The sequence below is a fragment of the Oncorhynchus tshawytscha genome, linkage group LG06, assembly GCF_018296145.1.
Source record: "Oncorhynchus tshawytscha isolate Ot180627B linkage group LG06, Otsh_v2.0, whole genome shotgun sequence".
NCBI classification, from domain to species: domain Eukaryota; kingdom Metazoa; phylum Chordata; class Actinopteri; order Salmoniformes; family Salmonidae; genus Oncorhynchus; species Oncorhynchus tshawytscha.
In genome coordinates, this window is record NC_056434.1 from 810,295 (window position 1) to 826,440 (window position 16,146).

General features: G+C 46.2%; 1 protein-coding gene across 1 annotated transcript in view; it reads left to right on the forward strand.

Moving 5' to 3' along the window:
- LOC112247799 (mitochondrial import receptor subunit TOM70-like) overlaps positions 1-16,146 on the forward strand; it is a 30,206-nt gene that overhangs the window by 10,990 nt on the left and 3,070 nt on the right. Inside the window, exons 4-10 of the mRNA XM_042322789.1 lie at positions 1,648-1,757; positions 8,830-8,978; positions 9,625-9,832; positions 14,364-14,498; positions 14,726-14,833; positions 15,341-15,457; positions 15,975-16,072. Coding sequence (XP_042178723.1) covers positions 1,648-1,757; positions 8,830-8,978; positions 9,625-9,832; positions 14,364-14,498; positions 14,726-14,833; positions 15,341-15,457; positions 15,975-16,072 — 925 coding nt within the window. The remainder of the gene's footprint in view (positions 1-1,647; positions 1,758-8,829; positions 8,979-9,624; positions 9,833-14,363; positions 14,499-14,725; positions 14,834-15,340; positions 15,458-15,974; positions 16,073-16,146) is intronic.

A 16,146-nucleotide genomic window follows, 5' to 3' on the forward strand; every position in this document is an offset into this window, starting at 1 on the left:
GACTACTTTAGACCAGAGCCCTATTCCCTATATAGTGCACTACTTTAGACCAGAGCCCTATTCCCTATAGTGCACTACTTTAGACCAGGGCCCTATTCCCTATATAGTGCACTACTTTAGACCAGGGCCCTATTCCCTATATAGTGCACTACTTTAGACCAGAGCCCTATTCCCTATATAGTGCACTACATTAGACCAGAGCCCTATTCCCTATATAGTGCACTACTTTAGACCAGAGCCCTATTCCCTATATAGTGCACTACATTAGACCAGAGCCCTATTCCCTATATAGTGCACTACTTTAGACCAGGGCCCTATTCCCTATATAGTGGACTACTTTAGACCAGAGCCCTATTCCCTGTATAGTGCACTACAGTTGAGCCGTGTGGTCCCTGGTCAAACGTGCTTTATATAGGGAATAGAGTTCCAGTTGGAACGTGATCTCCTTGTTAGGGCAAGGTGAGACGTCTGCGTCTCACATAGCCTACAGGAAATGGAAATGCGCAACGCCAAATGCTAATAGTACTCGCTAAAACTCAAACTTTCATTAAAACACACATGCAGGGTACTCAATTAAAGCTACACTCGTTGTGAATCGAGCCAACATGCCAGATTTTTAAAATGCTTTTCGGCAAAAGCATGAGAAGCTATTATCTGATAGCATGCACCCCCCCCCTGCAATACCGGAAAAAGACGTAAACAAAGGAATTAGCGTAGCCGGCGCTACACAAAACGCAGGAATAAAATATAAAACATTCATTACCTTTGACGAGATTCTTTGTTGGCACTCCTATATGTCCCATAAACATCACAATTGGGTCTTTTTTTCGATTAAATCCGTCCATGTATGCCCAAAATGTCCATTTATGAAGCGAGTCAGATCCAGGAAAAAACAGCTTTACAAAACGCTACGTCATTTTTTTAAATTCAAAAAGTTGACGATAAACTTCGACAAAACACTTCAAAATACTTTTATAAGCCTACTTTAGGTATTAGTACACGTTAATAATTGATCAAATTGATCACGGGGCGATCTGTATTCAATAGCAGCAGTTCTTGAAATGAAGCTCCGTTTTCTCTCTCTCAAAAGTTCAAGATGTGTACTTGATGACAGGCAGGGTCTATTTCTCATCTGACCAAGAATTAAAAGCAATGCAAATGACAGTACTGGCGACATCGTGTGGAAGCTGTAGGCATTGCAACCTCATCCCCATCTATTTTCTCTTCCCATTGACAATACAGGCAACTGGCGGAAGGATATCATTTTTTTTTTTGTGCACAGTTTTCCTTGGGCTTTCGCTTGCCCCTCACGCTCTGTTATAGCCACAGACATGATGTAACTAGTTCTATAAACTTCAGAGTGTTTTCTATCCAACAATACTAATCATATGCATGTGCTATATTCCTGGCATGAGTAGCAGGACGTTGAAAATTTGCGCGATTTTTAACAAAATGTTGAAAAAAAAGACCCGAGCTCCAAGAGGTTTTAAGGCACATGATACCACAGCAGGTCAAGTAACAAGGGAACCCCCATATATCCCCCCTGTTCCTGTAGATGACAAGGGAACCCCCATATCCTCCCCCCTTCTGTTCCTGTAGATAACAAGGGAACCCCCATATATTCCCCCCTCCCTCCTGTTCCTGTAGATGTGACGGCGGTGTGTATCCTGGAGGCCTTCCAGAACCAGCAGAGTATGCTGCTAGCAGACAAAGTCCTCAAACTGCTGGGGAAGGAGAAGGCCAAAGACCAATACAAGGTGAGAGGATGTTCCAGCTCTCCTGCTGCTCCTTACTGAAGGCATTGAGTAATGTTGGGTTTTAACTGCTCTGAAAGGTTCTCCTTCTCTGTTGGTCTGTGTAATCTGTGGGAAATATGTCTCTAATATGGTCATACATTTGGCAGGTTAGGAAGTACATCTCAGTTTCCACCTCATTTTGTGGGCAGTGTGCACATAGTCTGTCTTCTCTTGAGAGCCACGTCTGCCTACTGCGGCCTTTCTCAATAGCAAGGCTATTCTCACTGTGTCTGTACATAGTCAAAGCTTTCCTTAATGTTGGGTCAGTCACAATGGTCAGGTATTCTGCCACTGTGTACTCTCTGTTTAGGGCCAAATAGCATTCTTGTTTGCGCTGTTATTTTGTTGATTATTTTCAGTGTGTCAAATAGTTATCTTGTTGTTTTCTCATGATTTTGTTGGATCTAAATGTGTTTCTGTCCTGGGGCTCTGTGGGGTCTGTTTGTGTTTGGGAACAGAGCCCCAGAACCAGCTGGTTGAGGGGACTCTTCTCTAGGTTCATCTCTCTGTAGGTGAGGGCTTTGTGGGGTGTGTTTGTGAACAGAGCTCCAGAACCAGCTGGCTGAGGGGACTCTTCTCCAGGTTCATCTCTCTGTAGGTGAGGGGACTCTTCTCTAGGTTCATCTCTCTGTAGGTGAGGGCTTTGGGGTGGAATGTCTGGGTATCGCTTCCTTTTAGGTGGTTATAGAATTGAACATCTCTTTTCTGGATTTTGATCATCAGCGGGTAAAGTCCTAATTCTGCTCTGCATTGTTTGGGGTTTTGCGTTATATACTAAGTATATTTTTGCAGAATTCCAAATGCAGTGTCAATTGGGTGTTTGTCCCATTTAGCGAATTCTTGGTTGGTGAGCGGACTCCAGACCTCACAACCATAAATTGCAATGGGTTCTATAACTGATTCAAGTATTTTTAGCCAGATCCTAATTGGGATGTTGAATTTTATGTTTCTTTTTATGGTATCGATGGCCCTTCTTGCCTTTTCTATTAGATCCTCCACAGCCTTGTGGACGTTACCTGTGGTGTTGATATTTAGGCAGAGGTAGGTGTAATTCTTTGTGTGCTCTAGGGCAACGGTGTCTAGATAGAAGTTGGCTACTGGACCTTTTTTGGAACACCATTTTTTTTGTCTTAATGAGATCCACTGTCAGGGCCCAGGTCTGACAGAATCTGTGCAGAAGATCTAGGTGCTGCTGTAGGCCCTCCTTGGTTGGGGACAGAAGCATCGGATCATCAGCAGTAGACATTTGACATCAGATTCCAGTAGGGTGAGGCGGGGTGTTGCAGACTGTTCTAGTGCCCTCGCCAATTCATTGATATACATGTTGAAGAGGGTGGGGCTCAAGCTGCATCCCTGCTGTCTCACCCCGCAGCCCTGAGGAAAGAAATCTGTGTTTATTGACAATTCTAACTACAAACTTGTGTGCATTGATCGTGTCACGTCATATGCTTTTATCTAAGCGCCAGACTAGAATGGATCTACATATAGTCACACTCAGTGATTATGTGCTTCAAGGCATGATTCCGTGGGGACACAGGTGGCATAAAGAACCATCATTGGGACAGCAGAAGATGATTTCTTGAATCAGGTGGCATGAAGAACCATCATTGGGACAGCAGCAGATGATTTCTGTGAGTGCTGGTGTGCCATCCTGAACAAATGCTCTATTGATTTAATGACATTAATTGTTGACAAGTTGAAAAGGATTTTATTGAAATGGATAACACGATTGAAGAGAAAATCGCCTAAAATGACATACCCAAATCTAACTGCCTGTAGCTCAGGACCTGAACCAAGGATATGCATATTCTTGATATAATTTTGAAAGGAAACACTGAAGTTTGTGTAAATGTCAAATTATTGTAGGAGAATATAACACATTAGATCTGGTAAAAGATAATACTAAGATACATTTTTTTCTCCATTTTTTTTTAAATGTAAGAGGAAGGCCACAATGTATTATTCCAGTTTAGGCAACATTTTAGACTGATCCAATGAACTATTGCATTTCTGTTCAATATGTATCAAGTCTGCCCAAATGTACCTAATTGGTTTATTAATAGATTTAAGTTCATAACTGTGCACTCTCCTCAAATAATAGCATGGTATTCTTTCACTGTAATAGCTACTGTATATTGAACAGTGCAGTTAGATTAACAAGAATTGAAGCTTTCTGCCAATATCAGATATGTCTATGTCCTGGGAAATGTTCTTGTTACTTACAACCTCATGCTAATCACATTAGCGTTAGCTCAACCGTCCCGCAGGGGGACCCACTCAGGTTTAAATTCTGTCATATTCAATGAACTGATGAAAGCTAACCAGGCGCTCCAGGAAAAGTTGTCTACAGAAATAAAGGAGCTTAAACTTGAGGAAATTCAACCAAGACAAAAAAGACAAAGCCGAGGACAAAGTCTACTTCGGTTGTACAATCTGATACGTCAGTCTTTACCCGCCCTGCTGATGAGGGTGGGTCGGTTGTACAATCTGATACGTCAGTCTTTACCCGCCCTGCTGATGAGGGTGGGTCGGTTGTACAATCTGATACGTCAGTCTTTACCTGCCCTGCTGATGAGGGTGGGTCGGTTGTACAATCTGATACGTCAGTCTTTACCCGCCCTGCTGATGAGGGTGGGTCGGTTGTACTCTTGGATAGGACAGTTGTAATGTAAATTTGTGTCATAGACAGCTGCTTGACAACACCTTTTACAAGAATTCCCAATTTCAGAACACTTTCTTTACTGTCCTAGATGGGTATTTAAGTTCAGGTTAAATCACCAAAAAATAACATGACTTTTTGGCTTTTCAACACCATTGCCACTTTCTATACTTTACCGAAATTACAAGAATTTTACAAAACCTCCAGGGCGCCCTATTGTAGCGGGCATTGATGCAGTAACGGCCCTCTATCTACTTCTGTTGACTTTTTTATTAGACCACTCGCAGAACAGCTCCCCTCCTTTGTAAAGGACACCAGCAGTATGATCTCAGAACAGCTCCCCTCCTCTGTAAAGGACACCAGCAGTATGATCTCAGAACAGCTCCCCTCCTCTGTAAAGGACACCAGCAGTATGATCTCAGAACAGCTCCCCTCCTCTGTAAAGGACACCAGCAGTATGATCTCAGAACAGCTCCCCTCCTCTGTAAAGGACACCAGCAGTATGATCTCAGAACAGCTCCCCTCCTCTGTAAAGGACACCAGCAGTATGATCTCAGAACAGCTCCCCTCCTCTGTAAAGGACACCAGCAGTATGATCTCAGAACAGCTCCCCTCCTCTGTAAAGGACACCAGCAGTATGATCTCAGAACAGCTCCCCTCCTCTGTAAAGGACACCAGCAGTATGATCTCAGAACAGCTCCCCTCCTCTGTAAAGGACACCAGCAGTATGATCTCAGAACAGCTCCCCTCCTCTGTAAAGGACACCAGCAGTATGATCTCAGAACAGCTCCCCTCCTCTGTAAAGGACACCAGCAGTATGATCTCAGAACAGCTCCCCTCCTCTGTAAAGGACACCAGCAGTATGATCTCAGAACAGCTCCCCTCCTCTGTAAAGGACACCAGCAGTATGATCTCAGAACAGCTCCCCTCCTCTGTAAAGGACACCAGCAGTATGATCTCAGAACAGCTCCCCTCCTCTGTAAAGGACACCAGCAGTATGATCTCAGAACAGCTCCCTCCTCTGTAAAGGACACCAGCAGTATGATCTCAGAACAGCTCCCCTCCTCTGTAAAGGACACCAGCAGTATGATCTCAGAACAGCTCCCCTCCTCTGTAAAGGACACCAGCAGTATGATCTCAGAACAGCTCCCCTCCTCTGTAAAGGACACCAGCAGTATGATCTCAGAACAGCTCCCCTCCTCCTAAAGGACACCAGCAGTATGGTCTCAGAACAGCTCCCCTCCTCTGTAAAGGACACCAGCAGTATGATCTCAGAACAGCTCCCCTCCTAAAGGACACCAGCAGTATGGTCTCAGAACAGCTCCCCTCCTAAAGGACACCAGCAGTATGATCTCAGAACAGCTCCCCTCCTTTGTAAAGGACACCAGCAGGATGATCTCAGAACAGCTCCCCTCCTTTGTAAAGGACACCAGCAGTATGATCTCAGAACAGCTCCCCTCCTTTGTAAAGGACACCAGCAGTATGATCTCTATTATTTAATCTCTTGAGCCTCTCCCTGAGAATACTTTGTTAGTTACTTTTGATGTTGAGTCGTTATACACAAATATTCCACACGAGGGCGGAATTGAAGCTATGGAACATTTTCTTCTGCAACGTGACCCTAATGAACTACCTTCCAGTGCATGCATTATAACATTGTCTGAAATCGTACTCACAGACACAACTACTTCATGTTTATAAATTATGTATTTATTCAGGTGAAGGGTACTGCTATGGGATCCCCTATGGCTCTTAACTATGCTAATGTGTATGTGGGTTACATGGAGAAACAGTCAATTCTCAATCCTCTCAAATGTTTTCTTGCCTAACATTATTATTTGGAAACGGTATATTGATGATATTTGTGTTCTGTGGAGGAGTGATGCAAAACAGCTCCAGGCCTTCCATGCTTTTCTTAACTCCTGTTCTGAGCATCTGAAATTTACTATGCAGTTGACACCCGTCAAATCAGTTTCCTTGATCTTCTGATTTTGTGTGGAGATAATGTTCTATACACTGATCTTTACAGGAAACCTACTGATCGTAACAGTTTGTTGAGGGCTGATAGCTGTAATCCGCTTCCCTTGAAAAACACTTTGCCCTACAGCCAATTCTGTCGAATCAAAAGAATTAGCAAAAAACAGTCAGATTTCTACAGAAATATGGCTGAGATGCAAAGAAAGTTCTGTGAGAGGGGGTACAAAAATGGTCAGTTTAATACTGCCATTGAGAAAATCCAAAACAAATCGAGACATGATCCCTTTCAAGGATAGTCTCGCATAAATAAGCATTATTGCGTTCTTACTATGCCCCATTCAAAGTGCTCTGAACAAATTAAGGGAATTATTCAAACATTGGCACATTCTAAGATCTGATGATAGTATTGGTAATGTGTTTTCGGACCTTCCCTTGGTCGTATTCTCACGGGGCAGAAATCTCAGAGATCAATTGGTACACTTTTTGATTTACCACCCCAAGATATTCCTGCACAACGTCTATTTGCGCCCCCACTGGATGGAAACTACAAGTGTAATGGCTGTGCTCAATGCAATGGCACTTACAAATGTAGATCCTTCAAATGCCCTCAAACAGGGAAACAGATCCCATCAAAGGTGTTATTATCTTATCAGTTCTTTATCTTATTGTCTTTGTGGTCAGAATTATGTCAAACGAAGCTCAAATTAAAACTAAGAATATCAGCATCGTAGGAAAAACTTGACTTTCCCAGTTGCGAACCACTCTATTGCGTCTCTACTTTATATCGGCATCGAACATGTCACCCTTCCTAGGAGAGGGGGTGACCTCGACAATTTATTGTAAATACGAGAGGCTGCCTGGATCTTTAATTTTAAAGACCCTTGCTCCCTTCGGTCTCAACGTAGACTTTGATCTGAAGCCATTCTGGTGATTATTATGATTTTGCAGTCCTGAGGCATGGTCCGAGGGCTCAGGTCCTCCGAGAGAGAGAGAGAGAGAGAGAGAGAGAGAGAGAGAGAGAGAGAAAGCGAGAGCATACTTAAATTCACACAGGACACAGGATAAGACGGGAGAAGTACTCCAGATATAACAAACTGACCCTAGCCCCCCGACACATAAACTACTGCAGCATAAATACTGGAGGCTGAGACAGGAGGGGTCAGGAGACACTGTGGCCCCATCCGATGACACCCCCGGACAGGGCCAAACAGGAAGGATATAACCCCACCCACTTTGCCAAAGCACAGCCCCCACACCACTAGAGGGATATCCTCAACCACCAACTTACCATCCTGAGACAAGGCCGAGTGTAGCCCACAAGCCTATGGCTTGGAGGTAGAAGCTGTTAAGGAGCCTTTTGGACCTAGACTTGGCGCTCCGGTACCGCTTGACATGCGGTAGCAGAGAGAACAGTCTGACTTGGGTGACTGGAGTCTCTGACGATTTTTGGGGCCTTCCTCTTACACTGCCTAGTATGGATGGCAGGAAGCTTGGCCCCAGTGATGTGCTGGGCTGTACACGCTACCCTCTGTAGCACCTTACGGTCAGATGCCGGGCAGTTACCATACCAGGCGGTGATGCAACCGATCAGGATGCTCTCAATGGTGCAGCTGTAAAATCTTTTGAGGATCTGAGGGACCCATGCCAAATCTTTTCAGTCTCCTCCTAGTCCAACGCTCTAAACACTAGGCTACCCTGCCACCCCAATGTTATTTTCCTTCTAGGCTTTCGAAGTAGCTTGACTGAACATTACTTACTCAGTTCCAAGTTGGATGATATTTTCGTGTTTCTGTTGTGCATCTTTTGATGGTTGTTGGTTTGTCAGGAAGTTAGCTGGATAGTCCTTTGCAGTAAGAATCCTTGGTAATACATTTTTTTACAAAATAAGGTTTCGAGTTTTGATTTGGAGTGAAATGTTGTGTAGGGTCGTATGCTGTATGTCCTTGTTAAAAATATATATATATTAAAAAAAACATCCAAGTTTATGCAACCCCCCAAAAAATGGTAAAAACTTGCTGAACAATTCAGGAGCTCATCTGCTCATTACCTCTCTCTCTCGAACCCTCTCTCTCCAGAACTGTGAGCCCCTGATGATTTCTCCTCAGTTCATCAAGTCTCTCCCTCTTTCTTCTCCCCTCTTCTCGTTACCTCTCTCGCTCCTCTCTTTCGCTCTGCTCTTCTCCCTCTTTTGTCTCCCTCTTTTGCCTCTCTTCAGAACGGTGAGCGCCATGATGATTTGTCCTCAGTTCATCAAGTCTCCCTCTTTCTCCTCTTCTCTCCATTCCTCCCACCTCTCTCTTCTTGCTCTCTCTCCCTCTGCTTTCTTCTCTCTCTCTCCTCCCTCCGCTCTCTTCTCGCTGTCTCCCTCCCTCAATTCATCATGTCTTTTCTCTCCAGAACCGTGACCCCCTGATGCCTTCTCCTCAGTTCATCAAGTCCTACTTCAGCTCCTTCACTGATGACATTATCTCCCAACCGCTCCAGAAGGGTGAGAAGAAGGACGAGGACAAGGACAACGAGGGCGAGGCCGCAGAGGTCACAGAAAGGTCAGAGGTCACACTGTGGTATCACTTCCTGTCCTGTATGTTGCTCTGGATAAATAAAAAAAACTACATTTGCGTTCCAAATGTAACACTATTCCCTATAAACGCAGCCATAGTAACTGTACCAGGGTTCAACATACTGAATTAGTGTCTGTAGCAGGGTTCAACACACTGAATTAGTGTCTGTAGCAGGGTTCAACACACTGAATTAGTGTCTGTACCAGGGTTCAACACACTGAATTAGTGTCTGTACCAGGGTTCAACACACTGAATTAGTGTCTGGACCAGGGTTCAACACTGAATTAGTATCTGGACCAGGGTTCAACACACTGAATTAGTGTCTGGACCAGGGTTCAACACACTGAATTAGTGTCTGGACCAGGGTTCAACACACTGAATTAGTGTCTGGACCAGGGTTCAACACACTGAATTAGTGTCTGGACCAGGGTTCAACACACTGAATTAGTGTCTGGACCAGGGTTCAACACACTGAATTAGTGTCTGGACCAGGGTTCAACACACTGAATTAGTGACTGGACCAGGGTTCAACACATTGAATTAGTGACTGTACCAGGGTTCAACATAGCTTTGGTTATCTGAAGGCCAAGCAGTACATTACCCCTGTCCTTAACCTCTAACCTGTCCATAGTTCTGGTTATCTGAAGGCCAAGCAGTACATGGAGGAGGAGAACTATGATAAGATCATCAGTGAGTGCACTAAGGAGGTGGAGTCTGGGGGCAAGTACACTGCTGAGGCCCTGTTGCTACGGGCAACCTTCTACCTCCTGATTGGCAACGCCACCGGCGCCCAGCCCGACCTGGACCGGGTCATCAACATGGAGGACGCCAACGTCAAGGTAGTGGAGATGAGCTGGTGTCCAGTAGCTCAGCTCCTCCCAGTTAGTCGGTATTAGCAGCTCAGCTCCCCCTCTCAGTTAGTCGCTATCAGCAGCTCAGCTCCTCCTCTTGTTTAGTCGCTATAAGCAGCTCCCCCATCCTCTCGTTTAGTCGCTATTAGCAGCTCAGACCCTCTCGGTTAGTCACTTTTAGCAGCGGAGCTCCTCTCAGTTAGTCGCTATAATCAGCTCCCCATCCTCTTGGTTAGTCGCTATTAGCAGCTCAGCCTCTCCTCTTCTCGGGTAGTTGCTATTAGCAGCTCAGCCCCTCTCGGGTTAGTTGCTATTAGCAGCTCAGCCCCTCCTCCTCTCAGTTGCTATTAGCAGCTCGGCTCCTCCTCCTCTGTTAGTTGTTATTAGCAGCTCAGCCCCTCTCAGTTTGTTGCTATTAGCAGCTCAGCTCCTCCTACTCTCGGTTATTCGCTATTAACAGCTCAGCTCCTCCTACTCTCGGGTAGTTGCTATTAGCAGCTCAGCCCCTCTCGGTTTGTTGCTATTAGCAGCTCAGCTCCTCCTACTCTCGGTTATTCGCTATTAACAGCTCAGCTCCTCCTACTCTCGGTTATTCGCTATTAACAGCTCAGCCCCTCCTCCTCTTGGTTAGTTGGTATTAGCAGCTCAGCTCCTCCTCCTCTCAGTTAGTTGCTATTAGCAGCTTTTCCTCCTCCTCTCAGTTAGTCGTTATTAGCAGCTCAGCCCCTCTCGGTTTGTTGCTATTAGCAGCTCAACCCCTCTCGGTTAGTCGTTATTAGCAGCTGCCCCTCCTCTCGGTTTGTTGCTATTAGCAGCTCAGCTCCTCCTCTAGGTTAGTTACTATTGGCAGCTCCTTCTCCTCTGTTTGTCGCTATTAGCAGCTCAGCCCCTTTCGGTTAGTTGCTATTAGCAGCTCAACCCTTCCTCTCGGTTAGTCGCTATTAGCAGCTCAGCGCCTCCTCTTGGTTAGTCGCTATTAGCAGCTCAGCGCCTCCTCTCGGTTAGACGCTGTTATATAAATAATCTAATATAAAGCGTTAAAAAGCCCTCAGACAACTCTGGGCCCAGTGTCCTCAGTCAAGTCTAGAGCCTGTGTGCAATAACATGAGTATCCGAAGGACACACAGCTGCCATATCACGCAAATATACTCCCTGTAAAACTACAAAGAGCAGCCTGCAACAATAACGAGCTTAGAAGTGCCAAGCTATCTCACTGACATTGACCTTTTCATGCACTCCTGCATAAACAGGAAACACCTGCGCCTAAAGCAGACACTGCTAATTTCCCCTATCTTTCGTTCCTAGACACACAAACATCTCATAAAGCACTGTACACTCACACTCTACCCCCCCCTACTGGTCGGGTGCCAAGAGCAAAGGACTTTGCTGTGCATCAATGGGGCCCGCTCTGGCTAGAGCAAGGCCCGCCTCCAACTCTTCAGGACCAGTCAGAAGATCAACATGAGAGACTCCACCTACAATATTCTGTGTATAGATTCTGCTGTAAACTCTGGCTGAGGGGCCTAATTATTCGGACTCCTCACAGAGTCCCATTCCTTAGGTCCGTGCACGATAAACGGCAGGACAAAATATCTTTGACTCAATAAATTGCCTTTTGATACACCTGATTCCACTCTGTCCAGCGTCGTTGTTTTGCATTCCCTCTCCAGTATGTAAACACCAACAACGCTATTAGCAGCTCAGCGCCTCCTCTCGGTTAGACGCTATTAGCAGCTCAGCGCCTCCTCTCGGTTAGACGCTATTAGCAGCTCCCCCTCTCGGTTAGACGCTATTAGCAGCTCCCCCTCTCGGTTAGTCGCAATTAGCAGCTCCCCTCTCGGTTAGTCGCTATTAGCAGCTCCCCCTCTCGGTTTGTCGCTAGTAGCAGCTCGGCCCCTCCTCCTCTCGGTTAGTCGCTATTAGTAGCTCGGCCCCTCTCGGTTAGTAGCTCGGCTCCTCCTCCTCTCGGTTAGTCGCTATTAGTAGCTCGGCCCCTCCTCCTCTCGGTTAGTAGCTCGGCTCCTCCTCCTCTCGGTTAGTTGCTTTTAGCAGCTCAGCCCCTCCTCCTCTCGGTTAGTTGCTGTTAGCAGCTTAGCTGCTCCTCCTCTCGGTTAGTCGCTATTAGCAGCTCTGCTCCCCCTCTCGGTTAGTCGCTATGAGCAGCTCCCAGACTCGGTTAGTCACTATTAGCAGCTCCCCCTCTCGGTTAGTCGCTATTAGCAGCTCGGCCCTCCTCCTCTCGGTTAGTCGCTATTAGTAGCTCTGCTCCTCCTCCTCTTGGTTAGTTGTTATTAGCAGCTAAGTCCCTCTCGGTTAGTTGCTTTTAGCAGCTCAGCCCCTCCTCTCGGTTAGTTGCTGTTAGCAGCTCAGCTGCTCCTCCTCTCGGTTTGTCGCTATTAGCAGCTCTGCTCCCCCTCTCGGTTAGTCGCTATGAGCAGCTCAGCTTCCCGTCTCGTTTAGACGCTATTAGCAGCTCCTCCTCCTCTCAGTTAATCGCTATTAGCAGCTCCCCCTCTCGGTTAATCGCTATTAGCAGCTCCCCCACTCGGTTAGTTGCTATTAGCAGCTCCCCCACTCGGTTAGTCGCTATTAGCAGCTCCCCCTCCTCTCGGTTAGTCGCTATTAGCAGCTCAGCCCCTCTCATTTAGTAGCTATAAGCAGCTCAGCCCCTTCTTCCCTCGGTTAGTCACTATTCGCACCTCCCCTTCTCGGTTAGTTGCTATTAGCAGCTCAGCTCCTCTTAGTTAGTTGCTATTAGAAGCTCAGCTCCTCCTCCTCTCGGTTAGTTGCTATTAGTAGCTCAGCCCCTCCTCTCGGCTAGTTGCTATTAGACGTTCAGCCGCTCCTCCTCTTGGTTTGTCGCTATTAGCAGCTCAGCTCCCCCTCTCGTTTAGGCGCTATTAGCAGCTCCCCCTCTCGGTTAGTCGCTATTAGCAGCTCCCCCTCTCGGTTAGTCGCTATTAGCAGCTCCCCCTCTCGGTTAGTCGCTATTAGCAGCTCCCCCTCTCGGTTAGTCGCTATTAGCAGCTCCCCCTCTCGGTTAGTCGCTATTAGCAGCTCAGCCCCTCTCGGTTAGTTGGTATTAGTAGCTCAGCTCCTCTGTTAGTCACTATTAGCAACTCAGCTCCTCCTCCTCTCGGTTAGTCACTATTAGCAACTCAGCTCCTCCTCCTCTCGGTGTTTACATACAGGAGAGGGAGAGCGAAACAACGACGCTGGACAGAGTGGAATCAGGTGTAGCAAAAAGGCAGTTTATTTTAAGACCAGATATCTTTGTTTTGCACCGTGCACGGACCTAAGCAATATGACTCTGTGAGGAGTCAGAATAATTAGGCTGCCCAGCCAGAGTTTACAGCAGACTGTATACACAGAATAATCGTCTCGTCGTGTTGGTCTTCTGACTGGTCCTGAAGAGTTGGAGGCGGGCCTGCTCTAGCCAGAGCAGGAGCCCCATTGGTGCACAGCAAAGTCCTTTGCTCTTGGCACCCGACCAGTAGGGGGTAGAGTGTGAGTGTACAGTGCTCATGAAATGTATGTGTGTCAAGGAAGCGTGGATATTGGTAATGTCTGCTTTAGGCTCAGGTGTTTCCTGTCTTTGCAGGAGTGCATGCAAGGGTCAATGTCAGTGAGATAGTTTGGCACTCTAAGCTCGTTAGTGTTGCAGGATGTTCTTTGTAGTTTACTGGGGAGTATATTTGCGTGATGGCAGCTGTGTGTCCTTCGGATAATCATGTTATTGCACGTAGGCTCTAAACTTGACTGAGGACACTGGGCCCAGAGTTATCTGAGGACATCCGGTTTAACCAGAGCGTTGGCCTGCTAGTAATGCTCGATATTAGATTATTTATATAACATTAGTCACTATTAGCAACTCAGCTCCTCCTCCTCTCGATTAGTCACTATTAGCAACTCAGCTCCTCCTCCTCTCGGTTAGTCACTATTAGCAACTCAGCTCCTCCTCCTCTCGGTTAGTCACTATTAGCAACTCAGCTCCTCCTCCTCTCGGTTAGTCACTATTAGCAACTCAGCTCCTCCTCCTCTCGGTTAGTCACTATTAGCAACTCAGCTCCTCCTCCTCTCGGTTAGTCACTATTAGCAACTCAGCTCCTCCTCCTCTCGGTTAGTCACTATTAGCAACTCAGCTCCTCCTCCTCTCGGTTAGTCACTATTAGCAACTCAGCTCCTCCTCTCGGTTTGTCACTATTAGTTTGTATGATGGTATGGCTGTCAACACATTGTTCCAAACAAGAATGAGTCGACTTTCGACTTTGCTTCTTAATACAGTCATTCTATTTCTAGGATTCCATTTCACCTAAGTGTTTTGATGTGTATTGGAAGTCAACTAGCAATAGTTGGTAATACATTCTAATTAGATTTATTACCCATATGGTGCAGCCCAGACCAGGTGGCTGTATAGTTAATATAGCAAGCAGCTCTTCTTTCTCTTAGTCCTGCTAGCTGAGGGCCAATGCACTGACTGAAACCCTGTGTTTGTCCTGTCTCTGTCCTGGTACTGCAGCTCAGGGCCAATGCTCTGATCAAGCGTGGCAGTATGTACATGCAGCAGCAGCAGCCTATGATGTCAACACAGGACTTCAACATGGCTGCTGAGATCGACACGCGCAACGCAGACGTCTACCACCACCGGGGACAGGTAGGGCTGTCTCTATCACTATCCCTCACTATCCCTTTGGCCCTGCCCAAATGGCACCCTATTCCCTATTTAGTGCACTACTTTTGACCAGTGCTCATAGGCCTCTAAATTAGGAATGGGGTGAATAGGATGCCCTTTGGGGCTAACTTGCAAGTAAACAGTAAGATTCATTTAGTCACATCATTGCCATTGGTTTACACTAACAGACTGAAGTGTTTCCCCTTCAGTTGAAGATCCTTCTGGACCAGGTAGAGGAGGCCGTCCGAGATTTTGATGAGTGCATCCTGCTCAGACCTGACTCTGCTCTGGCACAGGCTCAGAAAGGCTTCGCCCTGGTGAGTATGGATCATGGTGAGTACTGACTGTAGGTTTAGTGCTCCCTAATATAATGGATATCTGTTATAAACATGATTCTGATCAGTTTCTCTGTCCTCTAGTGTAGGTGTAGGTTTGGGATGTGTTGGAGATGTGTTCATGTTAAAGTGTTCATCCTACTGGCTGTGCCTGCAGTACAGACGTGCTCTTGTGAATGGACTGTCTTATCCACTTTATACAGCTGAGACTAGATCTCACCAATATGCTGTTAATCCACTTCATACAGCTGAAGGGGAAACACTTTATACAGCTGCTGAGACTGGATCTCACCAATATGCTGTTAATCCACTTTATACAGCGGAGACTAGATCTCACCAATATGCTGTTCATCCACTTTATACAGCGGAGACTAGATCTCACCAATATGCTGTTAATGGACTGGGAGAAAGTTAGTTAGTCAGAGCTCTAAGGTTGGTGCCGTATGCAGCATTCTAAATGTGTGTTAACTAGCTAGTCTGTGTGTCCAGTACAGGCAGGCATACACTGGCAACAGCCAGTCCCAGGTGCAGACGGCCATGGACGGCTTTGAGGACATCATCAGGAGGTTCCCTAAGTGTGCTGAAGGATACGCTCTGTATGCACAGGTAGGGGGTACGCTCTGTATGCACAGGTAGGGGTGCACTCTGTCATTAACATTGTCTCACCTGTCAGGTACGCTGTCATTAACACGGTCTCTCTGAGGTGGTGTGGTATACTACCAGTATACCATGGCTAAGGGCTGTTCTTATGCACGATGCAATGAGGAGTGCCTGTATATATCCCTTAGTCATGGTATATTGGCTATATATCACACGCACCCTTATTGCTTTTAGAAACTGGTTACCAACTTAATTAGATCAGTAAAAATACATGTTGTGTCATACCCGTGATATACCACGGCTTTCAGCCAATCAGCATTCAGGGCTGGAACCACCCAGGTTCTAGTAATAAATCACATCTTACCTGCAGTAGATTATGGCTGCTTGAAAAACTTCTTGTTTAACAGAACTTCAAATCTCTTCTTACAATTTGATTTGTTTTATTAAGTAAAATGTGTCCTAAAATGTACTTGAGTATGTGAATCATCCTGAAACATTTCTCCTGTGTCTCTGTGTTATTCAGGCATTGACTGACCAGCAGCAGTTTGGCAAGGCAGATCACATGTACAACAAGTGTATTTACCTGGAGCCAGACAACGCTACAACATACGTCCACAAGGGGTGAGTTAAGAGGGGTGTCCCTGGTCTCTGAGATGAAGTGGATGGGAGGGGCGTCCCTGAGATGAAGTGGATAG